The sequence below is a fragment of the Cnephaeus nilssonii genome, assembly GCF_951640355.1.
Source record: "Cnephaeus nilssonii genome assembly, chromosome: 19".
Classification (NCBI taxonomy): Eukaryota; Metazoa; Chordata; class Mammalia; order Chiroptera; family Vespertilionidae; genus Cnephaeus; species Cnephaeus nilssonii.
The window spans coordinates 4977149-5003635 of record NC_137090.1 but is presented as its reverse complement, the minus strand read 5'-3'; the positions used below and the strand labels follow the sequence as shown (position 1 = coordinate 5003635).

The 26487-nt window shown below is 55.0% G+C and overlaps 1 protein-coding gene across 3 annotated transcripts in view; it reads right to left on the bottom strand.

The window, feature by feature from the left end:
- Positions 1-26487, bottom strand: part of SLC39A11 (solute carrier family 39 member 11) — a 181716-nt gene that overhangs the window by 112686 nt on the left and 42543 nt on the right. For all 3 annotated transcript variants that reach the window (XM_079798371.1, XM_079798373.1, XM_079798372.1), the window contains exon 5: positions 6129-6270. In XM_079798371.1, the coding sequence (XP_079654497.1) occupies positions 6129-6270 (142 nt within the window). The remainder of the gene's footprint in view (positions 1-6128; positions 6271-26487) is intronic.

The window sequence follows — 26487 nt, the reverse complement described above, 5'->3', positions numbered from 1 at the left end:
ACACCTTGATCCCGGACTTCCAGCCTCCACAGCTGTGAGAAAATAAACGTCTGCTGCATATACCGCCCAGCGTGGGGGACTTTGGTGCCAGATGGCCTCCAGGCCTGGGCCTCGTGCAAACGCTCCCCGAAATGACTGCCTCGCCCAGACAATCGGGACGCAGAAAAAAAAACAAAACAAAAAACCAATCCCAGTAATCAAAGGGCAAGGAAAGAGGAAACGTGCTAAATACCAGCCAGGCGAAAACATAACCCTCTTCAGAAGCAAAGGAATCTATGAAATGCATCCACCCCGTGAAGCTCCCTGGAGCTGGGACGCACCACCAGTCGCTCAAGCCGCCCACGCCGCACACAGCGCCCTGCTCGAGACGGGATTTCGGTACATTTAACACCCAGGATGCTAAAGAGCTCCCGGTAATTATCATTATTGAACACTCTGCTCTTCATCTTGCAGCCAAATATTTTCGTATTAAAATGGGGCACATTTTAACAGCCTCCGTGCTGCTGCCATGTGCTGACAAGCTCGGCTCACTCCCCACCTCTGAATGCAGAAAAGCCCAGGTCACAGAAAGGAGGCGGCGATGCCAGCACCTGCCCGTTTCAGTCCCCACACAACTCCTCTCATTAGGGCAGGAGAAGATTTTAGAGCTAACCAGTTGCAAGGGGAGGTGAGAGAGAGAGAGAGAGAGAGAGAGAGAGAGAGAGAGAGAGAGAGAGAGAGAGAGAGAGAAGAGAGTCTAATTGCTAACCCACATGCCAAGACATTAAATCTATAAAAATAAACTGGAAAATTCATCTTTCATCTTTAGAGATCTTACCGGTAAAAAGTCAAAATGACTAATGTGTCAGAGACTTCCCTAAAGGCACCATTTTGGAGGCCTGGTTATAAAGAAACACAGAGAATCTCTCCTAGGAGTTGCATCGTACTCTTGATCAAATTCAAGTTCACTAAACTGCGCTGGATAGATCGGTGCCGGAAGGGGCATCTCCTTCCGGGGAGACTCGGAAAGTTAGAAAACACGGAGGAAGGAAACAGTGACGGTCACAGGCTGCACTAGGTCCCCTTTCGTTCCCTGGGATTGGGCTGTGCCAAGGAGCTTAGTGCCAAGGCAACCAGGGGTGGATAGTCTTCCAGAGAGAACAGGAGAGACTGCTCCCCGCCGCCCCGTCCCTCTCCCCCCCCCCCCCCCCCCCGCCGCCCGGCCACCCCTCAAAGGCAAACACAAAAGCAGGCGCAGAACGTGGCCAAAGGTGAGTACCTCCTCGGTCCTCAGGTCATCAGATCTTTCCCCAGAGGCACCTCGGGGAGGGTGTTTAATGGGGAGAACAGGGAAGCATGATTCCAAGCACAAGATGGAAAGAGGACAGTGAGTATGACACCTGCGGAAGAAATGAGGGTGCCTCGAGGAGGGAGGACGACATCCGAGGACACCTGGACTTCGCGGTGGTTCTGAACGGGACAGGCCTGACGGGTGCTGCCCTGCGGGCTGGGGCACGTGGGAACCCGAGTGAGAAAAGGCCAATTCTCTCCACCACGATCAGTTCGTTTCCACAGGATGCCGCCACCCAGCATATCAGTAGCATAACCAATAAGGAGCTCAAGTTTAGACTCAGATACAAACAAGTGTTGCTAACGGGCTGGTGATGGTAGTTTATCCAAAACCGTAACCCACTAGGTCTGCACCATTTTCATTTGACCAACCATAGTTTCTCACCTGCCAGGTGGTCTAGGAAGAATTATGATTGCCAAGTGAATGCTCCAATTATAAAAGAACTAGAAGCCCAGTGCACGAAATTCATGCATGGGTAGGGTCCCTGGTGGCTGCCAGCTGCTGGCCTGGGCCTTCCTTCATTCCACGCCGCCCCCTGGTGGTCAGCACATGTAATAGCGAGCGATCGAACTCCCAGATCTAATTGAGGGGACACTTTGCATATTAGGCTTTTGTGTACATAGACAGGACATTAAGGAACCATTGGGCCCCGGCCGGGTAGCTCAGTTGTTTAGAGCATCACCCCTACACACCAAGGCTGCAGGTTCGATCCCTAGTCAGGGCACATGCAAGAATCAAGCAATGAATGCTTAACTAAGTGGAACAACAAACCTCTCTCTCTCCCCTCCCCCTTCCTCTCTCAAATCAATAAATAAAACAAATTTAGGGGGACATGGGATTCTAAGCAGAGCTTCTTACAGCTTATGTTCTCCTGACTTCAGGGCCCATTCACCTTCCCCCCAACAAGCTTTAGAACGATTTGAGGAAAATAAACAGCCACTTCACAAATAAATAATTGCCTAAATTAAATCCACCTCTCTCTCTGCTGGAAAAATAATGCCGACTCCTGTTCTTTCCACATTTCTACAGAATTACAGACGATCCTCCATCTGCCGTGCTAATGGATCAATAAACAAAAGCCCTCCCTCTTGAGGAGCTTCTACTGCCTCTCTCAAGACAAACACACTGAAATAGGACAGTTAATTAGAGAAAGAATGGACTGATTCACTGTTTGCTTCCCTGCTGAAGCCAAAAGAGTGCCAGTGAGAAAGGAAACGTCCCATCGGGCAGCTGAATGGGGGAGGCGGACAGAGTGTAGTTCGAGACCTAGACGAACACGGGGGTGTGGGCGCACGTGCTGGAAGTCATGGAACCCTGCCTTCCAAAACCACATTTTTTTAAAAAAAAAAAAATATGCTTTTATTGATTCCTTTTAGAGAGAGAGGAAGGGAGAGGGATAGATAGAAACGCTGATGAGAGAGAAACATCATCGATCGGCTGCCTCCTGCACACCCCGTACCAGAGGATCGAGCTCACAACCCGGGCATGTGCCCTGGCTGGGAATCCAACAGGGGACCTCCTGGTTCATAAGTCAACGCTCAACCACTGAGCAACCAACACCAACCAGGCCACATTTATTTGGGGGGGAGGGGGGGCAGGGAGGGAGGGAGGCCATAAAATGTCAAGAGGTTCATCCTTTGGTGCCTGCCCATGGACCCCGGGTGTACAGAACCCCTGGCCTCACTTGTAGAATTTACTCCACAATGTCACTGCCCACAGAGAGGCGCGTCTAAAATGCTCTGTGACACATGCTTTATAATAGCCAACGATGGGAAACACCTAAAGGGCCCTCGAGGGGGGACCCAATTAGCTAAGATCACGGCCAATAACAAGATCTTAATGGGATGAAGTGATGCGTGTCCCAGAAAACAAAGACCGGAGCGCGTGGGTAAGTGGAAAACTCGAGGTCCACACCGAGGGGCCGAGCGGAACTGGGACACACAGTGTTCCTGGAAGGCCGTAGAAGAAACTGGAAACGTGTTTGTGTCCGAGATGGGAGCCCGGACCACAAGGAATGTGAAGTCGGAAGAAATATTACTTTTTAATTTTTAATCTAGGTTATTACTTTTTTAATCAAAAGAAAACTGGTTGGAGATAGATTAATAGTCGAAGGGAGAGAGATGGAGAAGGGGACAGAGAGAGAGAGTGGTGGCGGGGGAGAGAGAAGAGAAGAAAGGAGAGAGGAGAGGAGAGACTGATGGTTTTAGAAGAACTTCTGGTCTAGCTAAGTCCCAGAACAGCCCCAGCCTTGAGAACAGTGGGTAATGTGAGACGCTGGGCACAGAGACATAAAGGGGCAAGTATCTCGTAAACGCTGCTCCCGGCTCGGGCGGCTGCCGGGCTGACAGCAGCTGGGCCTTCTCGCCCACAGCGCGGGGCTCTGCTGGCTTCTCCTCCTGCCGAGCCAATCCCGGGACATTATCACGGCAACGCCAATATTATTTTTTAAAGGCTTCTGTTGTTCACTAAACACCCATTAAACCAATCTCCTTGCCCATTTACAGCGAGCTTAAGGGCAAATCCAGATGGCACACATAATGCACACTCGGGCCTGAGCCGCAGGAGGCCGTCATCAAACAGCCATTACCCAGCTCGGAGGCCTCCTCTGCCGGACACCCCCGCGCGTGTCCAGGTGAGAGCAGACCTTTCCCGAGATGGCTGGGCTGGCTCCCTCTTGGCAAACCATCTTTGAGCTCCCTCCCCCCGCCCTCTCCCCCACACCCCGGAGCCCCTGCTGGGCGGGGGGGGGGGGGGAAGGAGCTGAATTTGCTTTTGTATCTAAACAGCAACAGCAGCTGAGGGTTGCCTGGTAACCTGGGAAGGCGCTTTGTCTGGGTGTCCCTGAGCAGAGGACAGACTGCCTCCCCCTCCCACACGGCCCTGGTGGCCACGCCGGTCCCGCAGTCCCAGGAAACACTCCCGCAGAGCCAGCTCCCACTGGCCCTCTACTCCCACGGCGCCCCGGAAAGGGTCCGTGGGAGGGATACCCCTGTTTACCTATTCTGATTGACAGGCGTTCCCCCTCTGGCCTTCGGATACAGAAAAACAAAAGGAACAGAACTCAATCTACTGGCTGAGTTTTTCATCCTCGAGAAGGCTGGGATCCAGGGCCGGAGCCTCCCAGGGGGCACACAGGATGGCTAGCCCGGGGCAGCCGCTGAGAAGGGACAGGAAGCCCTCGGTCCCCGCGTTCCCACCACTCGCCATGAAAAACGCGCGCTTTCCTGGAGCCCGCTGGCCCGTCTTAGCCACCAGCCGGTCCTGGAAGCTCCCAGACAAGAACAGCAGACGGCACCCACGTCGTCCTGATCGGAGCCTGAGCAGCATGCGTGATGGGAGGCAGGGGCAGGTTCTTCACGCTGAGCCTCTCTTACCTGAGCTCACGGGAGAGGAATTTTTATTTCCTGATTGTATCCCGCGTGAGGAGTGGGGGGAGGCGGTGAGGATCGGCCCACGAGGAGAACATATTCCAGTTCTCCATGAATAATTCACGCAGGACACACACGGAACATAAATCCGTGAGGGCTGGCTGTGGCATGGCTGTGACTTTTTTGTACGCGGCCTGTCCCCTAGGTTTGGGGGTCACCCGAGCCTGCACGTGATGAAAACATCCCATTGCAGTGACTGCACGGAGCGGGGGAGAGACCTTTCTCCCTGAAGTCCCTAGTGTGAAGGCGGTGACTGGTCACCCATCCGCTCCTCCCTGGTCCGCTCTGGAGAAGCCGGGCAAGGGCCGAGGCACCATCTGCATGGCTTCCAGTCCTGAGTCCACGGCCCTCGGAAGAGGGGGGAGGGGGAGGGACGCCTGGGGCTTACAGGTTAAACGGGGGACTTAAATTCAAAGAAAAAGAAAGGCATCCACCTCTCCTCACGCTAATTGGCCCTTAAATCAGCCAAATGCCCTGAGTGAGCGACGACTGCACCGTGGGGGTGGAGGTGGGGGTGGGTCTCACACCGAGCCTGGAAAGCAATGCCACTAGCCGGTTTGGCTCAGTGGATAGAGCATCAGCCTGCGAACTGAAAAGGTCCCGGGTTCAATTCTGGTCAAGGGCACATGCCCGGGTTGTGAGCTCGATCCCCAGTCGGGGACTTGCAGGAGGCAGCCGATCCATGATTCTCTCCCATCATGGATGTTTCTGTCTCTCCCTCTTCCTTCCTCTCTGAAATCAATAAAAATATATTAAAAAAAAAAAAAAAGAAAGAAAGAAAGCAACGCCACCTTCCTAGTTCACCTGCAACTCCCGCTCAGTGGGCCACGGCCAGTCTGCCGCCCCCCTGCCCCGCCCCCCAGGAGACCCAGGAGCGGCTATGTGATTCCCCTCAAGGGAAGCACGCCCTCCAACCAGAAGGCATGACTTTGCTGCGTTTTTCGGTTTTCTGGCTCCACAACACTGAGCCCGTGAGAGAAATGGCCAGTTTCCCCGATGAATCAGAAAGAGGAAAGTCACATATGCGGGGAAGGATCACTCAGGGTCCGTCCGAGAGGGGGCGACACAGGGACAAAGGCCCTCACGCTCTGACCCAAACCAGCCCGGTCCCACCCGAGGGGTGCTTGTCCGCTGTCCCAATTGAAAAGACAATCAAAAGGCGCGGTGACCTCCCGTGCAGCGAGCAGGTGGTTTGGAGAATAAGTGAGACAGGGAGGCCGGGGCCGGATGCCGGACCAGCCCTGGGCATGGTGGGGTGAGCCACGTGGAGGGGTGGGCCCGAGCCCCTGGAATTTCCCGCCATCCCTCCTGCCCCCAGGCCCCGGTCCATCCTGCCTAGCTCAGCCCGGGGTCCGCAGCTGGGAGCTTGCCTGGAAGGAGCCCAGCGCCCCCGATCCGGATGGACAGTTCGCTCGCAGGGAGGAGCAGCCTGGGGCTCTCGGCATCAGACTTCTTCATCCACGCGGGGTCCAAGTTCAGGGCCAGGGCCGTGTGGGGGTCTTCCGCTGCGCCCTGAAACGGAAGCAGTCGCTGTAACACCTCTCCGAGCTGCACCCCCCACACCCCTCCCGCTCAGAGCTGCCCGGGCAGCCTGCCAATCTCTGCCGAGAGCGCAGGGCCACCGGGCCAGGCCCCGGGCCAGACCCAGCTGTGGGCAGGCGGGGTCATTAGGAGGAGGACGAGCTTTCTGGTGGTAGAACTTTTGGGGTGACAGAAACGGGATGTGCGGGGTCCGTGCCGATCCTGGAAACAGGCAGTCCACGGCGAAATGCCAGCCCGCCGGGGAAAGGGCGCCGCCGGCTCCGCCCAGGCTCCATCCAGGAAACCCATTCGGCAGGTTCACTCGGATGGCAGCACGGCCACCACTTTCCAGACATTCACCACCTTCACGTTTCTCACGAGCTCAGAAGGGAAGGCAGTCCGAACCACACCCCCGGAAGGAGGGGGACGGAGAGCGCCGCGGAGGTCCCCACCAGAGGAGGCGGGTCCCGTGGCCGAAAGCAACCTGCTGCTTCATCCGTCACCAATTAATTCGACCGTTTGTGCATCAACCAGGAAAAGCCTTCATTTCGATCCCCACATTTACTCAACAAATACTAACTGACCACCAATTCTGTGGCTACTTGGCCAACAAAACAAGACAAGGTCTCAGCTCTCAGGTTCCAGTTAAGAGCAAACAGATGGCCCTGGCCGGGTGGCTCACTTGGTTAGAGCATCGTCCCTATACACCAAGGTTGCAAGTTCCATCCCTGGTCAGGGCACATACAAGAAGAAACCAATGAATGTGTCAAAAAGTGCGGCAATAAATCGATGCCTCTCTCTCTCTCTCTTTCTCTCAAATCAATAAATAAAAAATAAAAGAAGAGCAGATAGATGAATCCACAATGAGCTTCTACTCCCACAGCATCGGCCGGAACTCCCTGGCCCTGCTGACAGCTCACATTCGAGGGGAGCGAGGAAGAGGGGTGACCCCACCAACACACACACCTCCGCTTTCACCCCAACACCTAGACGCCAAGGGAAGGTGAGTGGAATCATCTCGATGAGCATAAAAGCAGTAGCTACTTACTGAAAACCAGGCAATAATAGCTCCAAACAAACAGAAGGTTCCATTTAAAAACATGTCTAACATGGGAGAGGAGGGGGTTGCTGACCCAGTCCCTGAGTGCAGCCATTCATGAGCAAACGCTGGGACCGTTTTCTCAGGTGAGTTTCTTTCATGACAAGAATCTCACAAAGATGATGCTTGGCTGTGTCTTACACACACACACACACACACACACACACACACACACAGGGATCAGAAAGAGAATCGAGTGGTTCAGACGTTTTATTTCATTATTTCTTTCCAAAGAAATGCTACAAACGAAAACATCAACCCTTCCGTCTACATCTCCTCCTTCGTCCCACATCGATATCACCCCCATCGTTTATTTGCAATGTCCTCTCTTATGCATAGAAGGGTGCCAACACCTCATTTAAGTTTGTTTTAAAAGGTGGGGGTGGGGGGGGTGTCCCTGGGAGAAGCACAAAGGGACAGCCGGCCACACTGAGCCACACTCAAGGCCGACGCTACAGATGGACGGGGTCCTGGGGACAGAAGGGACTTGAGGAAGGCCGGTCCCCCCTGCAGACACCCCTCTCCCCACCCGAGTGACAGCTGGCGCCGGTGCCATGTGCCATGTGCCAGAGCCGCAGCTCTTTGTTTATGGGTTTAATTATTTCCAATCCCACATCTCCTGCTGACATCGGAGGAATCGCGGCGGCAATAAAAGACGTGCCTCTCGAGGGGGGTTTTGGGGGGGCAGCTGACCTTGCTGTGTCTTCCTTCTGTTTAGAAGGTGATGGATGCGTGGCTGGGAGGAGGCTGCGGGAAGAGAACCACTTCATTACGGCGAGGCGAGGCCAGGCACAGCGGCAGGAATGCGCGCAAGGCTGTTCATGAAGGAGCGGCCTGTTTTAACTGAGAACAGTGCTTTTCCACGGGCCGATTTTGCCCCCACCCCGCCACCACCTGGGGGCATTTGGCAATGGGCATCTTTGTATGTGGGGGAGGGAGGGAGGGGTGGGGCTGGCACCCTACAGGGCACCCTACAGTCCCACCACAAATGACCCGGCCAAGTGTCAACAGTGCTGAGGTTGAGGATTTAGGACGCTCAGGACCCCAAAGCTCCCTGGTTATTGGTAACCCTGGGCACCCGCAGACCCTCTTTTTACTATAAGGATACAATGTTTGCCACTTCCTCCAGGAAGCCCGCCTGCCTGCCTGTGTTTGGAAAATTCTTAGTAAGCGTCAGAACCAGGCCAGGGCAAGCGTGAGACTCACGCAAGCTTTCCTGACTTTCCCTGCAGCCCTGAGAGCCTGCACGGCTGCCCCTCAGCCGGGCAACGAGTCACGTTCTGCCCCCACCCCCACCCCCACCCTGTGGTGAGAGGTGGGCTCCTGGGGCTTTAGGTGGTTCAGGGTGGCTGTGCCACCTTGCAGCTCCCCAATGTCAAGGTGCCAAATATACAGGCTCCTTCCCAAGCTATAGGTCTCCAGGTCCTGCACCATACCCTCCCCCACCCACCTCCACCCCTCCTTCCCACCCACCTCCATCCCTTTTCCCCCACCCACCTCCACCCCTCCTCCCCCTGCCCTCCTCCCCCACCCACCTCCACCCCTCCTTCCCCACCCACCTCTATCCCTCCTCCCCCACCCACCTCCACCCTTCCTCCCCCACCCACCTCCATCCCTCCTCCCCCTGCCCTCCTCCCCCACCCACCTCCATCCCTCCTCCCCCTGCCCTCCTCCCCCACCCACCTCCACCCCTCCTTCCCCACCCACCTCTATCCCTCTTCCCCCACCCACCTCCATCCCTCCTCCCCCAACCACCTCCACCCCTCCTCCCCCACCCACCTCCATCCCTCCTCCCCCTGCCCTCCTCCCCCAACTACCTCCCCCCCTCCTCCCCCAACCACCTCCACTCCTCCTCCCCCACCCACCTCCACCCCTCCTTCAAATGCAGACCTACAGGAAGGGGCTGCTGGAACTTGAGATCACTGTCCTCTTGTGACAGAGTTATTATTATCATCATCATCATCATCGATGGTTTGGGGCAAGTCCCTGGGGCTCTGGAAAAACCAGAAATTTCCACCCACTCTGGAAAGGCCGTGCAGAGGGGCAGGAGCTGGAGAATAAAGAGCACCTTCCAGAAGGAAAGAGGGAGTGGAAAGAGGGGGGAAGATGGAGGAAATGAAGTGAGGGGGTGGGGGCGGGAGGGGAGAAAGGAGCCCAGGAATATGCCTTCTAGGAAACCAAAGAGGCTTCCGGAAAGGACCTCCCTCCGAAACCCAGGCCGGTGCTCTCAGGGGGGTGCTGTCCCGGGCACGAGGAGACGGCGGCTGATGTTCATGAAAGGAAAGGCCCGGAGCGTAAGGGCCGGACGCGGCCACATCAGTGTGGTCTACGGTGCCAAAGGCCGCCCCTCCCAAAGCACAACCGGGTAAGCGCCATCAGGTGCCAAAGCCCTGGCGGCCCCCTACCCCCAAAAGTCACACCCGCGCCCCCAAATGTCACGGCAGCAGCCCGCGCCTTTGCTCCGCGTCCCAGCAGCCCCCCTCTGTGTGTCCACCTGTGCCTGCCGCGCCCCCCGCCGGGAGGTGTCACCGCTCGCAGGGGAAGCACAGACGCCACCCTCTCGTGGACGGTGGCGGCCTGACTCTCACCGGCCCCACACACACCGCCTGTCACGTCACTGCGGGCCGGGAACTGGGCGACGGCGCTGAGCTTCCCCGGCCCCGTGGCAGGTAATCTACTTAATTGAGGTCTGTCAGCGGGTCAGAACTCCCTGATGAAGGGCCGAGGGAAAGGGCAGAGAGTTAATTGTGTTCCCTGCCAGCCACAGCTAAAGCCAGGCCCGGGTTGCACCCCAGGGGCGGAGGGAGGGAAGAAGGATCTAAAGACAAGCCACCGCCAGCCCCCTTAGGGACGCTGAGGCTGCGGGAGGGCCCAGAGCTCTGCCTCCCTCCCCCAGCCCCCACCAGCCTCCCGCGCCCCTCACCGTCCCCACTTAACCCAGACACACGAGGTGACATTAAATAATTGATGCTGTTTTTATGACTGAGGGATTGCAATAATAATGACATCCATAACACAACCTTAAAGTATTCCACATAACGGAAAAAAAAAACTAAATGTCCCCCCTTATCACCAGCCCGAATATGGATGAAGCTGACATAACAGGTGACCTTCTCTCCCGGGGAGCCGGGCAGCGGCCTGCTGCCCAGGGCCAGGCTGGCTCAGGGGGGCGGGGACCGGCCTCAGAGCAAACAGGAACGCAGGGTGGCCGCGACTCTGAGGCAGCGGGTACAGCCCTGCCTCGGGCTCCATCAGCAGGTCATTGCCGTCTTCCTGGCCTCGGTTTGCCTGCATGTTCAGGGTCATGGGTCATAGCCAAGAAGCCTCCAGACGAGGAGGAGGATGTCCGTTCAAAGTACGAGGTCCCTACTGGTTTCTGGGGCACCAGGATGGCACCTCTAACTCCGTGGGAGGCCCTGTCCCCTCAACAACAAAATGACACCCAGGGAGTGGCCAGCAAGGCCTGGTCTCCAGCTCCTCATTTTCTATACTCGGTGCTTCTAAAATCCAGGCTGAAGAAGCCCACGCTCCCTCCTCCGAGAAGCCTTCCTAGATTAACCCAGCCTTGTCTGGGTTACGTATGCCTCCTCGCTGTGCTGCCCCGACATCCCACACGCGCTTCGGTCGTAACATTTGCAAAACTGCACAGTAAACTCCCCGTTTCCTTGGCTCCTGAGATGCTTAAAGCAGGAGCTGTGTCTTCCAGCTCGACTGTCAGGCCCAGCACAGTGTCAATCATGTTCAATAACCAAGCTGACCGACTGGCATGAACAATATCACAGAACCTCCAAAATGATGTACAACAAGCATGTCAAACTCGTGGCCCACAACGAATATTTTTGCGGCCCAGCCAATATAACGGTATGTAAGAAACGTTTTCATAAAAAATTTAGTAACTTCATTTTTACAATATCCCGTTATACATAATTATTAGTAACGAACTAAAATGTCAGCTAATCACCGATCACTATAATCGTGTGGCATTCGTTTCCCTTACGCGCCTTACGCGCAGGCGCACCATTTCTCTCCCCTAATACCAGCAGCGAATATTTTAGCAGCCGGTGGCCATGTTGTTAGTCTTGTACTGACTTGTTTGGTGTGCGCAACAGGAAATACTTCACTTTCGGAGAACAAGAAAAATAGGGTTATTTGCATTATGCTTATTAATTTGTGCAGTTATTCAGTGTCTGGTAAGTGAATGTTCAAGAGAAAATATCAATTTTTATTAAAGTGTTCTATTATTTTACGTTAACGGTGACTCATTTATTTCAGCCCTTTGTACTCAGCATGTCTCTATTAAATAAACCTACATTTCCATGAAAATTGAAGCTTTTTTTTTTTGCGGCTCACATAAACTTAAACCTTGTTTACTTGACCCGTGTTAGCCTTTGAGTTTGACATGCTTGCTGTACAACATAAAAAACAAAGACCCAGGGAGGCACACCATGGTTGGGCCTCGAGAAAGAAGGAAAGAGAGATTAGTGCAGAGCGGGAGAGAAAAGGCTTTAAAAGTATGACAGACTGCCTGGCTGGCATGGCTCAGTGATTGAGCATCGACCTATGAACCAGGAGGCCAGGGTTCGATTCCCAGTCAGGGCACATGTCCCAGTTGTGGGCTCAATCCCCAATGGGGGGGAGAGGGCATGGCAGCCAATCAATGATTCCCTCTCATCATTGATGTTTCTATCTCCCTCTCCCTCTTTGAAATCAGTAAAAAATATTGATGGCAAAGGCATCATGACTTTCTACCCACCCCCCGCTCCTGTCCCCTTGATGACGGTGTAAGAGCCTCAAGATCAGTCCTGAGCCCACATGAGGATGGGCAGCTACCTACCCAGTGACTCTCAGCCCAAAGGTTCTAACTCCACTTCCTTCCTGGCAGAAGCAGCTCGGGGCAGCCCAGCTCACTCTCCCGAGGTGAGTCATTCCCACCCTGAGGCCCGTGATCCTGCCAAGGCCACGTCTCCCAGCTTCCTCCCCGGCTCCTCCGTGACCCTGGCCTGAAGCTTCCCATGCAGGAAATGAATTTGCAGATGTCTAGCTCAATTTAAGCTAGGTGAGGCTGCTGTTACTCAAACTGTCTTTTTAGGGACAAAGCCTTCTCCTGTCGCTGCTGCCAAATCACTATTCATAATCAAGCCTATTGAAGCCTATGAAACAGAACTGAAAGCACCCCACAGCTCTGCAAAGGCTCAGCCCTCCGTCAGGTGCGCCAGGTAAGCGGCTCACGCTGGAATCCAAAGAGCCAGGGCTCCCAGCAGCCGGGCTGGCAGAGAGCGGGCCTGGCGGAGTTTCCCAAACCACCGTGCTTTTTCCTGTCGTTTGAAATATAATGCCTCCTTAAAACAATACAGATCTAAAGGGAGGCAAGTACCTAAGTAGAATGAGGCATTCTCTCCCTAATCCTCAAGGATTATCCACCACTCGGAAGCTACTCCTGGACCGCATCCTAGAATTCATTAAAATGCACTCATATAATCCACCCTGAGCCTTTCTGCCTTTTCAACAGTTTTGAGAACCCCCAGCTGGTCTTTTTCAGGCAACTTTTTCTGACCTATGGTATCCTTTTGGAGAATACCAAGTGTCTCCCCCAACCCCGCTACTCCCACCCCCCTCCAAAACCTGCTCAAAGTCAAGATTGCTCCTCCCAGGAACAAATGCAGGTCTATCAGACACTTGTTGCTAGGTAACAAAACACCCCAAAACTCAGTGGCCTCAAACAGCAGCCAGTGATTATTGCTCCTAAGTCTCCATTTGTGTGGACGCTGCTGGGGACCTACCGAGGCCCCGTGAATACTGCCAGGCCTCACTTGCGCATCTGTGGTCGGCGTGCGGCTCATCCGGGGCTGGATGGTCTAGGATAGCGCATGCTCCGGCCGGCTGTGGGCCAGCAGCTGGCTGACTGGTGGCTGGGAAAGTGGGATTCCTCTCCGTGGGGCCCGTCATCCTCCAGCAGGTGAGGCTAGGCTCATTCGTGTGGTGAACACAGGCTTTCGGGGGCAGCGAGAGAAGGCAACATCGAAGTGCTGTTCAAATCTCTGCTTGCATCACACTCTCCACCACCGCACTGACCCCAGTGGTCCATGGCCATCCAGAGCGATGGGGCAGATACATCCGTCAACTGTGCCTCTTGCTGGGAGGATCCGATGTCACCAGAGTGTGAATGACAGCAGGGAAGGGATCTGTGGCCATTGCTGCAATATTCCACAGCACATTCGCACATCATGCATGGTGGCGCGTGAAGTATCAGGGAGCCCCCGAACTCCGTGCGGCCCTCCGTGGATTAGCCTGCAAACGGCTGCTCTGGATTAAACGCACAAACTCAACCTCCTCCGCCTGAAGCAGCGCTTCTCCAACGGGGACTCAGGGACCGATTTGCAGCGGTCTGAAAGTTTTATATAAAAAAATTTTAATTTTGTATTTCTAAAGAAAAAAAACAATACCAGCCCAGCCGGGTATGGCTCAGTGGTTGAATGTCGACCTATGAACCAGGAGGTCACAGGTTCCATTTCCGATCAGGGCACATGCCAGGGTTGAGGGCTCTAACTCCAGTAGGGGGTGCTCAAGAGACAGCCGATCAATGATTCTCTTTCATTGTTGATGTTTCTCTCTCTCCCTCTCCCTTCCTTTCTGAAATCAATAAATATCCTATATAATAAAATCCTAGTGTGCAAATTGTCCCCTTGACCGGGAGTTGGTCTGGGAGTTCGACCAGGGGGCGGGGCCGGCCGGGGGAAGGGAGGGAGGCCCTGGCCGGCAGCCGCTAGGGAGCCTGCCAGTGCACCGGGCCTCTAGTATATAAAATACAAGGCCACCAGTCTGACTCACGGCAGTGACCACTTTCTAACCAAAGCCCACTCACTGCTCGATTTCAGGGCCTTTGTTTGCAGCTGTGTTTCCGGCTGAGTTGGTACCAAGCAGCCCTGCCTTAATTGCTGAGGGCTAATTGCCAATGGATGGCTGACCGGTTCTGAGCCACGCTCGGGCCAAATTCCTTCGTGGAGCCCGGTGTAGATGCCGGAGGTTTCCAAGCTTCTGGAACAGCTGTGGGGAGAGCCGACTCCATCCGGCGGCTTTTGCGGGACGGACGGATCTGCCAGAACCAAAAGGAGCCAGTCACGGCCGTTGGGACCGCTGGCGCTTGTCATTGGTGGCTTATTTTTAGCAAAAGATCATCTGCCACAGCACACAGAAACGTGGCCGGTTTCGATTTTATGGATTTGGGTGCTTTGATGTGAACTTGTACCTAACTGTGCGTGTGCATCCGTGTGCTCATAAACTTGTTGATAATGGTCAACGCCCCATCAACTCCTCGGCCTCCGGCCCCTGCTCACAGCCTGCTCACAGCATCCATCCCCACGGGGCCTGGACCACGAGGGTCTGAAACCTCAAACCGTTTCTGAAAACAGTCCTTGTGCCTCCCGATGAGCTCCACCTGCAAGGCCGAGACACAGCCTCCTGCACAGAAGCGCTGACCGGGGTATAGAGCCCCTCAGAGCCGCTGGGAAAGGGGGCAGGGAGGGGAGAGGAGACCCTTCAGAGGAGGGTGGAAACCCCCGTGCATGTTCTCACGAAGGAAAGAGTGTGCAAGTGGCACGCAAACCACTTCAGAAGGGGAACGTGGCCTTGCAGAACACACTTGATTTTTTTTGATAGCGGGGCTTCATCCGAGGCGTCGCTCCGCCCGAGGCAGCATCAATTATTCAGCTTCTTGGGGCTTGATGAGGGGCTGGCGCGGAGGAGGTGGAGGCTGCTGGCTTCTAAGGAATGTTTTTCTGCTTCCCGCTGTGGGTACGTGGGGACCGACACCTCCCCTCTTCTCTCTTCTCCAGGCCTGAGTTCCGAAGCAAACCCGCACGCCGGGGCACACGGCCCGCCTGGACCAACTGCCGCAGGACCAACTGCCGCCAATGCAGCGGCAGAAAGCACCGCTCGCTTCCTCTCCCTCCGCTTCTGGAATCCAGCAACAGGTTAACCGAGTCCGGGGTCCTTTGCTCGGGGCCTCGCCGGGCTGTGACCTCAGCGGAGGCTCAGGACCCTCTGCCATGTGCCCTGGTGTTGGCAGAATTCAGTTCCTTGCAGACGAAGGGCTGAGGTCCCCTCCTTCTTGCTGGCTGCCGGCCGGCCGGGGACGGCTCAGCTCGGGAGGCCACCCTCAGGCCCTTGCCACGTGGCCCCAACAGAGGCAACGCACAGCGTGGCTGCGGGCTTTTCCCAGGCCAGCAGGAGAGACTCCGGGACAGGGCACGGCCGTGGGTTACGGACAAGTGCAGGGCTCTACCCATTCTTAGCAGCACCAACTCTCCCTTGAGGTCCCAACCTCACAGGACAAAGCCTGTATCTTCTGACTCACCGTCAACTTCAGGGGAGATCGGGGAGGGGGTGCTCCGGGGGTCAGCCAGGCAGACGCTCCGGCTCAGCCACCCTGGGAAGAGACCTGTGATGGCCGCAGGCCCCATGATCCATCAGGCACAGGAAACACGGTGCCTGGTGGCCCAATGTTGGGGTCCCCGAAAATGTCTTAATTTCTCTTACAATCGGAAGGGAAAAAATGAATAATAATGAATGCCTAATAGTGAATCCAGCCTGGGCGGCAGCCATCGTTATACCATCATGGCTGTAAAATGTCATTTTTCACCTTTCGGGGCTAGAGGAAGGGGACCACAAAGACAAAAGCTCAGACGGCCCACAGAAGTCCAAAGGTGGGCGGGGCGGGGCGACCTCTCACGGTGCACAGAGGTGTCCCTGCCCAGCGCGGCGGCGATGCCAGCCAAGCCCGGGGCTCTTCGACGCTGGCCGGGGACTAAGTGAACCGAGAGCGCCGAGTGGCACATCAGGACAGTGCCCAGGCCGCCGCAGGACAGGGCTGAGATGCTAATCAGGCTGATGGGAACACCGGAGCCGAAGTGACAAACACAGGGCGCCTCGGGCCACGCTGCGTCCCGGGAAGAGCCACGTAAGTAGCAGTGAGTCCATGGTCAGGTGGACGGCCTCCAGGGATGGGGGAGGGCGGGGGTAGATAAATGAAGCGATTAAATCCTCCTCAAAGACCAGAAAACGGGCATCAAACTATTATCGACAATGTCAATAGGATCATCATCCCATTAAAGAAAAGGAGCAGGAAGAAACTGAGCGTGTCACCTGGCGGTCGGAGGTGAGGATGAGTGTGAGAACCCCTGGGCATGAGGATGAAGGGGGGCAGGAAGATGCTAACGAGAGCTGCGGGGGACAAGGATGGAAAGCGGCCGAGACGGATAAAAGCGCAGGGAAGAGGAAGAGGCCTAGCGGGTGGGTGGGAAACCAAAATGAACGACAACAGAAAGATCGAGAGACACAGGGGTCACGCCACCCCAAGAGCTGCGAAGCCTGGAGGGAGAGGAAGGTCTGTGAATAACAGCCTTCAACTACCGTCCATACAACAAGATTCACACTGGGTAAGCCCTGAGGCCTGTTCTACACTGACCTCCTAGAAATCCACACATTTCTGCTTCTAACCAAAGGGCTGATGTGCCCACAGGTACCTGGGGCGGTAAACTAATTTAGGAGAGGGAAGTCACAGGCACCCTCCCCAAACTGGAAAGATAAATGACCACAGACGGCGCCAACAGCCGGAGGAAAGAGACCTTTGCAAAGAACACAGACCTGTCAGGACAAAAGCTCCGATTGCTTTTCTCCGTCGTGTAGCCGCGGGAGGAGGATCGATATATTCCCACTGTCCGCCTTCGGAGCGGAAGCAGGAGGCCAGCAAATCAGCCTCGAATTAACCAGAGGCTCAGAGGGCTGCCGGGGAGGAAGTCATTGCCCGGATACGTGAGCTCCGCGAGGGAGGCCAACACCAGGGCTACTGCGTCCCGGCCCCTGAACCCCGCATCTAAGGAGAGCGCCCTCCTCTGCGCGCTCGGCTCTTTCCCACCCTCAGTTCTTGCTGTTGCCGCCACGTGAGCAACTCGTATCGCTCAGACCCCCCGCCCCGCCCTCCTCCCTGTGGCATCACCCCTCACCTAACCTGTGCCATCACCCTGTGTGCCGGCTCAGGAACAGGGAGCAAGACCGAGGGGCTCCCCCGGAGACCCAGAAAGCACCCTTCGGATTGGGCCGTGGGAGCCAGTGCGCATCTAGGAAATTAGCTGTTGCCTGAGAAACCCCCTAAGTCAAGGGACAAGCAGGAGGGAATGTGTCCGCCACTGAACCGAGAGGGGCGCCCCGTGAGAGCCGAGCGCAGGAAGAGGTGTGGCCCGACTCCCTGCAAACCGGCCGCTGGACGTGTCCTCCCCTCCCACCCCCGTTTCTAAGATCAGAACAGCTGTGTGGGGGGAGCCGGGGGAGGGCCTGAAGGGCTGCTGGCGGGGCTCAAGGTCACGTGGGGGGAAATGAGTAGTGGGCGCCCGGGTACCCCAGCCACACTGACTGCCTCACCGGGCCGGTGGGTGCAGGTGGCAGGGTGGAGGGAGGGACATGGGGCGCCCAAGAGGCCCCACCTTCCATGTACGCCTGGACTACGGGTGCCGGAACCCCAGGCCACGTGCCAGACAGACGGGACCAAGGAAGGGGGCGTGGTGCTCCCCCATACCGCGTGAGAAAATGCCCGGGCAAGGCGTGGCCAGTCTCAGCCACTGAACAGCCTACACCCCAAGGATGTGGCCCCGGGCGTCACAGAGAGCTAACTAAACGGGAAAGTTTTATTCATTCATTCATTCATTCTGTTCTGAGCTGACTTGCCAAGCCAGGGTGGTTCTCCCTGGCTCTCCCCTGGCGGAGCAGAAAACCAGAGTCCAGAGGCCCTGGCGCCCCCATCTGCAACGCACGGCACACGTGTCACCATGGGAAGCCACAGTGTCCTGGGTTCCAGAAGGAGACACACCAAACTCATCTCCCCGGTTGCCGGGGAGAAGACAGTGCAAATAGATGGTGAGACGATGATGCCGGTCTTATCTTTAACATACTTTTAAATCCTGAAGCCCAGAGGGCATGTGTGACAGGCAGAGGCCACAGGCGGCGGCCCGTGTATCCCCAAGTACCTCGGCCTCCCCAAGCTGGCACTCCCGCCGCCGGGGCAGCGCGCCCTCCTGCTAAAATGGATCCACCTGCCAGAGGCTGGGACCGGTCCCGGGAGAGAGGCTGGTGGTGGCCTCACACCAGCTCGCTGCTCTGGAAGCTGGGCTTCCCAGGATTCCCCGGGCACTTACCTTTTGCTCAAATAATTTTTAACAGCCTCCGTTCGGCCTTTACGCTTCCAACAATAAAAGGCCAGTTTTTAAAAATATGCAGGAGCCCTGGTCAGTGTAGCTCAGCTGGTTGGGCATTGCCCCATGTACTGAAAGGTTGCCAGTTCAATTCCTGGTCAGGACACATGCCCGGGCTTTGGGCTCGATCCCGGGTAAGGAGCGTGCAAGATGTAGCCAATCAATGTTTCACTCTCACATGGATGATTCTCTCTCTCTCTCTCTCTCTCTCTCTCTCTCAAAATCAATTAAAAATACCTTTTAAGCCCTAGCCAGTTTGGCTCAGTGGATAGAGTGTCAGCCTGTGGATTAAAAGGTCCCGGGTTCGATTCCAGTCCAGGGTACATGCCCAGGTTCTAGGCTTGATCCCCAGTAGGGGGCGTGCAGGAGGCAGCCGATCAATGATTCTCTCTCTCATTGATGTTTCTCTCTCTCCCTCTCTGAAATCAATAAAAATATATTTTAAAAGTACGTTTTAAAAAATATAAGAAGGAAAAACCACCACGAAGTAAACCAGAGTCATTTCTGGGGTCACTGAAAAGATATCAGCAGAGGATATCTCTCCCCCCACTCCCCCCCGCCCCAACAAAAAGGCATTAGATTGTCCCTCTGAACCAGGCACCACACGCCTAGCTTGCACCTTTCTGCTCCCTGCGGCCTCCCCTTCACATCTGCAGTACAGTTTGTTTGGGCTGGGAGACAGCTGATGACAGGTGACCAGCCCTCCATCACAAGCTCCAGCATCCACCGGGAGCCAGCCACACAGATAATACAGGGCTCCCCTTTCTGCCTGACACGAAGCAAATCCTGTTGACTTGCCGGAGACACGGGGACAAGAAGCCGCTAACTGCAACAGCCCCATCAGCTTGATGTCTACATGACAGATCAAGCTTCTGACAGCTGGCTCGGGGCAAACCCACTGATGGGAATTAAGTCGGCTGCCATACACCAGGACGTGCCCCTGAAGGCTCTCGGCGGTTCTGACTATTAAAAAGGAGGCTGGAGGATTATTTAAGAGAACGGCAACCCGGGGGAGGGGGGCGGGGGGGGGCGGGGCCTGAGTCAAAAGATCCATGATTCCAGGGGTCACGCTGGGTATCTAACCTCCCCAGGAGGTGAGAGGGAGTGCCCCCCCACACACACACACACCCCAGCAGAAGCAAAGCAGAGAACCAATGGAAATGCATTTCTCCTGGGCAGACTCAGCAAGCTCGCCTCAGCGGCCTGTGTCCTCAGAGCCTAGCTCAGCAGGCCCTCCCTACGCTCCCCCTTCCCCTCGCCCCTGCTGGGTGTTTGGGACTCAGTGTCCAGGACACAGTTGGACCATCACCTCCCCGGTGCTGCCGGCTGATATAACTACAGCCCGATTATCCTGCCTCTGAATCACCCAGACCTCCCGGTTGGTTCTTGCATGCGTGCTTTTTTATCAATGCCTGCTTACCAAAGAGTGAGGGCGGGGAAGGGAGAACGTAAAACACAGAGCCATCGGATTTAGGAATGGTTGAGAACTTGAGTTAAAATGAGATTTGTTTTTTGAATTTTTTTTTTTATTGCTTTCAGAGAGAGGAAGGGAGAGGGAGAGAGAGATAGAAACATCAACGATGAGAGAGAATCATTGACTGGCTGCCTCCTGCACATTCCCTAATGGGGATCGAGCCTGCAACCCAGGCATGTGCCCTGACTGGGAATTGAACCATGACCTCCTGCTTCATAGGTCAATGCTAAACCGCCGAGCCACACCAGCCGGGCTAAAATGAGATTTTTGGTAGCGAGTTACCTCTAGAATCTGCTTGCTTACAGAAATCATGAAGGTTTGTATTCCCCATCCCCCACCCAACAGACACACGGACACACACACACAGAGACACACACACACACTCTCTCTCTCTCTCATTCTCATTTTCTCTCTTTCTGAAAATCACTTGATTTCTCAGGTGGCAAGAAAGTAGCCCACCGTGGGTTATTCAGCTCTACCTCCCCCAGTTTTCATGAAAACCTCACTTGGTCCTTTATCTCCAAACCCCTCCTGAGTGAGAATGTGTTTTCTCCCATTTCCCAACCAGATGGAGCGCAAACATAAAAACCACGAGAGTGAGACCCCCGTCTGTCCTTATGATGAACAGCTCGGCAAGGAAATTTGCCAGAGAGGAGATTCGAAGCGGTTCTGAGCGGCTCCCGTCGGGGCTGGGGCTGGGCGGGTGGCCGGGCGGGCGTGAGGGCTGCACCTGCGGGTGAAAACGCTTCCTTCCCCGGACGATGACCCCCAGGAGACTGCTGTCCGGAGCCCACGGCTCCCTGCCTGCCTCCACCCAGTATAACTGGGTACCCAACACCTAACCTGGTTTGCAGTTTGTGTAATGGAAGAAGAGACGCTCCGGGCTATGGAGAGCCTGCAGACCTCAGCTGAGCCATCTGCGAAGCAGGATTACATCCACAAAGCATCTGGGGTTTGTACAAAGAGCCGGCATTCCGACTCGGGAACAAAGCATGCTTGCAGCCTGCTGGGAATGAGCTGCTCCCCAGGATGAGAATAAAGACGTTTCTGTAACGAGTTCGGCAGGACCCCGGGCATGGAATGAGCCCTCCATGAGTATCAGCTGTGATTTTCACCACGATTCTCATTAGACGGAAAGTAGGACTGGGCCTGTCTCAGCCGTGAAAGCAACAGGGGAGGGGAAAGAAGGTGGGACTCGGTGTCGCTGTAACAGAAACTCCCGTCCGAGCGATGGGGGAGGAGCAGGTCACCCAGGAGGACACAGAGGCATTTCCCGACGGGGAGGTGAAGGACAGCACATGAAACAGAGTCAATAATATCATGACAACTGTATACGGTGCCCGGTGGGTAATGGAAACATCAGGGAAACCACTTTGTAAAGTATAGACCAGTGGTCGGCAAACTCATTAGTCAACAGAGCCAAATATCAACAGGACGACGATTGAAATTTCTTCGGAGAGCCAAATTTTTTAAACTTAAACTTCTTCTAACGCCACTTCTTCAAAATAGGCCCGCCCAGGCCGTGGTATTTTGTGGAAGAGCCACACTCAAGGGGCCAAAGAGCCGCATGTGACTCGCCAGCCGCCGTTTGCCGACCACGGGTATAGACGGTCTAGCCACTGTGCGGTACACCTGACACGGATACAAAATAACATTCCATGTAAACGGTAATTGAAAAGAGAAATTAAAAAACATTTTTAAATATATATTTTTATTGATTTTAGAGAGAGTGGGAGAGTGTGTGTGGGAGAGAGAGAGAGAGAGAGAGAAACATCGGTCAGCTGCCTCCTGCACACCCCCCACTGGGGATCAAGCCTGAGACTCAGGCGTGTGTCCCGAGCGGGAATTGAACCAGCGACCTCAGTGCACAGGACGATGCCCAACCAACCGAGCCCCAGCGGCCAGGGCTAAATATTTTTTTAGTGACATTTTGTGCTCTCGGGGCCTTCACCTTTGACCTTTGCCGTGGTGGCCATGGTGGCCTGTCACTTTAGGGAAGCCGAGGGTAGGAATCGGTGGGAGGCTGGGGGGAGGGTTCACAGCCCAGCCAGGTTTGGGCATCGCCATACAGATCGCTCCCTCTCACCGTTCCACTTGACAGATTCACGCTGCGGGCTCCCCATCCCGTCACCGGCCTAATATTTACCCAGTGGACGCTGGATCTGTGTGCGTTGCCGCCTCAAACCCAGTGAGTGTGGAGACGGAGAAGAGGCTGCCTGCGTACGAGCCACGAGGACAAACACAGCCCGATCTTTAAAGAGCCATTGAGCGGATCAATCCCCGATCCCCACTCCGGGGCCCGGGCCAACCGAGATTGAATCATTATTTTCCAGCATTACATCCCTCGGGAGAGCTCAGAAAAGGTCGCTGTTTCTTGGTTTGTTCCCTTGTACGTGCCAAACACAGATTATTTTCTGGGGGCCATGAGGCTCCATCCCAGGCTGTACCACCCAGACAGTCCTAAGAGCTGACTCCAGAAATGGGACAATGTCCTCCCCAGAAAAATCACTTCGGCTCGGCCGGCGTGGCTCAGTGGCTGAGCGTGGACCTATGAACCAGAAGGTCCCGGTATGATTCCTGGTCGGGGCACATGCCCAGGTTGCGGGCTCGATCCCCAGAATGGGGTGGACAGGAAGCAGCCAATCAATGATTCTCTCTCATCCACTGATGTTTCTAACTCTCTCTCCTTCTCCCTTCTTCTCTGAAACAATAAAAATATATTTTAAAAATAAAAGAAAGACAAGAAAAGAACTCATCAGCTTTAGTTGCCTCGCCTCCGGCCCCCCCATCCTCTCTGCCAGGGTCAGGTTTCAGAGAGACCTACTGCTAGACATTCTTCTTCTTGGTCTAGAACTCAAAAGTAAACACCAAGCTCTGTGGGAGGGCGGGCAGGAAGCGAGGGGATGCTGTGGGCTGCCAGATACCACGACCGGCTCCTTCACCCTGACTCATCCCTCGGCAGAGACCACACGGGCTTCCGGCTGAGCCCTCGTGCCCACCATGGGCACATGAGGCCCACCAAGGGCACCTCCAAGCAGGGGGTCCGGGAGGGGGCAGAGCTGCTGGAGGCATCAGTGGGAGATGGAGCAGCAAGCGCCGAGGCCGAGGCCGGAGCTGGGACAGGCGGGCGGCAGAGCTGGGGAAGGTGTCCGGGGAAGAATGCGAGCCCTCCATGGCGCAGGCGACATATGCAGGAGCCAGGCTGTGGGGTGACGTCTGTCCTTAACACTAAGTACAAAGGAGACTGTCAGAAGGCTCTGAGCAGGGAGCGGCCTGCTGTGACATATGCACATTAAAGAGCCTGGTTGCTGTGCGGAGACTGGCTGGATGGGGTGGCAGGGGCAGCAGGAGGAGCTGTGGGGAGGCTCCCGCGGAGGGAATTCCAGGAAAGAGCAGAGTGGGGGTTGGGATGTCAGCAGAGAAGAAGGAAAAGGGGGAATGGGTTCCGGAGACCTGCAGGGGAAAGGGCCAGTCACCCTCGTTCACGAGAACGAGATGAAATGACAGCGGTCTTTATTCTCATCAGTGATCACGGTATGCAGACGCTGGGCACGGCGCTGCCCTTGGCCCGGAATACAGAGAGGTGGGAGCCCTGATTCTTGCCTTCAGACAGGTGAGCATCAGGCCAGAACCATCAAAATGAAGCTTAAAAAAAGAGGCGCCCACTTAGGACCCAATCGATGCCGCTGATGACTCAGGCCAGTGGAGAGTCAGAGAGGGAGGAGTGTGAGCTCCGAGATCACTTCTGACCAGGAGCAACTTCATCCGCCCTCACTGGCTCTTGAGAAGCAGCGGGAGGATAGTCTAGGGAAGGGGACTGGGAAGGTGGGAAACACTATAAATGCTTCCAGAACCATCAGCCTCCTCCCTACTCCGTTGACTGCAAAGGGGCCATTCAACAGGGTTCAACTCCAACAGCAGACTCAACAAATCGTACCCAAAGCAGGTGGCATGCCAGGAAGCTAAGACCTCAGACCAACCAACGGGCAGAGGCTCAGCCCAGTGCTGCTGCCCAGGGCAGCCGCTCACGCCCTGTGACCTGTCCCCGGCACCTGGACCCACGGGCCTGCTGGGACAGCAGCGCTTCCTGTCCCCAGCCGGCCTGCTCTGTGGGCCATGGCATCCTATTGCATCCGTAACTCTCCAGCCCTCTGGGGCGAGACTGCAGGCATCGCGGCTTCATGCGGAGGAGCCAAGGTCCCAAGGTCCTGGGAGTGGACTGCCCTTTGCAAGCTAGTTATTCTTAGGTCCTTAGTTATTCCCTGTTGTCTTCCATTAGTAGTTAACAAAGTCCTTAAAAATGTTAGCCTACGCTCCTCAGTGGGGGGGGGGGGGGGGGTGCAGAAGGCAGCCGATCAATGTTTCTCTCTCATCATTGATGTTTCTCTCTCCCTCTCTCTCTCTCTCTCTCTCTCTCCCCGTTCCTCTCTCTGAAATCGATGTCAGCTTATGTCACCAAAGAAGGAGTCAGGGACCTAGGTCCATGCTTTAGCATTAAAGGGAGAGTGGAATTAATCCAAAGTGAAGACTGGGGGAAAAGTTGGATTTCGTTAAGTGCTTGGAATGAAGCTTCCCTCCTATCTGGAATGTCAAGGCTCAAGAGTTTTGCTTAAATAAGAAGCCAGTCGTTTTTGCTAAACGAATCTCATTTAAGAGGATAATAACAGCTAATATTAACTGAACTTCAGGCACTGAGATTATTGCTTTAAGTGGATATTTTATTTAATCCTCTCAGACAAAATTCAGCAAGTGATATTTTTATCCTTTTACCGATGAGAACACTAAGACGTGGAGATGTGATCTAACGTCAAGGACACACGGTGAATCTTGGAGGAACCAGCAAATAAAAGCCAGCAATCTGACTCCAGACCTCTGCTCTTCTGACCAGCACCCACGCCACCCGCCACCACCCAAAATGCCATAACAATCATGACTCTGGTGCCAACATTCACTTTGTTTTTGTTTTGTTTTTTGTTTTGTTTTTTTCCCTTTTATTGATTTTTAGAGAGAGAGGAAGGGAGAGGGATAGAGAGATAGAAACATCAATGAGAATGAGACATCATTGATTGGCTGCCTCCTGAACGCCCCCTACTGGGGGATCGAACCAGTGACCTCTTGGTTCCTGGGTCAGTGCTCAACCACTGAGCCATACCAGCCAGGGTCCAACATTCACTTTGAAGTAACAGGAAGAGGGTGGGGGAGTGAGGTGCATAAAGAAGACCTGGTCACCAACTTTGTCAGGAGCCCTCCAAGAAGGGCCAACCCCAGGAGTCCCCACACCTCCCAGCAGAGCCACCCTGGGAGACAGCTTGGATTCCGAATGAGCTTGTGTCCTGGTCAACCCCTGACGTACCAAGCACAGCTCTTGCTTCCTGCCTGCATGTCAGAAGTGTCTACTCAGGCTTCCCTGAGGCCTTGAGACCCACCCTCTCAGGGGCCCCCCATCACTAAATGAACCAGGACTCATGGAACCCCTTTCTGTCTACACTGGGCATCCCATTCCAGTGGCAATCTGGCGAGACTCTGCCAAAAGTGTCCACGAGTTTTAAAAGAAAACAACTGGGACTCCAAAACAAAGGCAGTGTTACTGTTCCTTTGATACTCAAGCTCAGGATAAGTCCGAGAAAAGCATGCCAAAGGGTTGATTTCTTTGCATGAACCATAGTCACTCCAACTCAAGAAGGCTGTAGTCTGGATGGCATTTGAGATACTTTTTGCACTCCTGATTTCTTCTCTGCACACATGCTGTTGAGTTTGCTAAAAGCCACTGACATCTTCAATGGCCACAAATCCTGAGCTCTGTATCCCAGCTGGCAAAACGTCTTCTGTCCCTCAAGGGACTCAGAAAGCCCGTGGCCAAGGAAGGTTACTGCTTAAGTCAGGAAAACCTCGGGGGGAGGAGGGGAGGGCCGGAGGGGAATCCAAGAGGCAAAGTCCTTACCAACATCTATTTCCCAATAAGCACATGGAGTCCCACCTCCAGCCACAGAGCTTAGAGCAGCAGTGTGGGCTGAAACTAGATCCCACATGAATTGAAAAGGAGGAGAAATAATTTTCCCTCTCAGCACCAGGTTTCCTCTGACCTCCAAGTGGTTAACCACGGAGCTTGTTCCCACCACGAAGACGAGGATATTCAGCAGAAGTTCAACTCAAGACTGCTTCCCGACCTGGGAACTTGGCTGCCAAACTGCTCTAAAGAGCTCTCAGGCCCGGCTGGTGTGGCTCAGTGGTTGAGCGTCGACTCATGAACCAGAAGGTCACGGTTCGATTCCTGGTCAGGGCACATGCCCGGTTGCAGCCCGATCTCCAGTAGCAGGCATGTAGGGGGCAGCTGATGGATGCTCTAGCTCTCTATCCTTCTCCCTTCCTCTCTCTCTCTCTCTCTCTCTCTC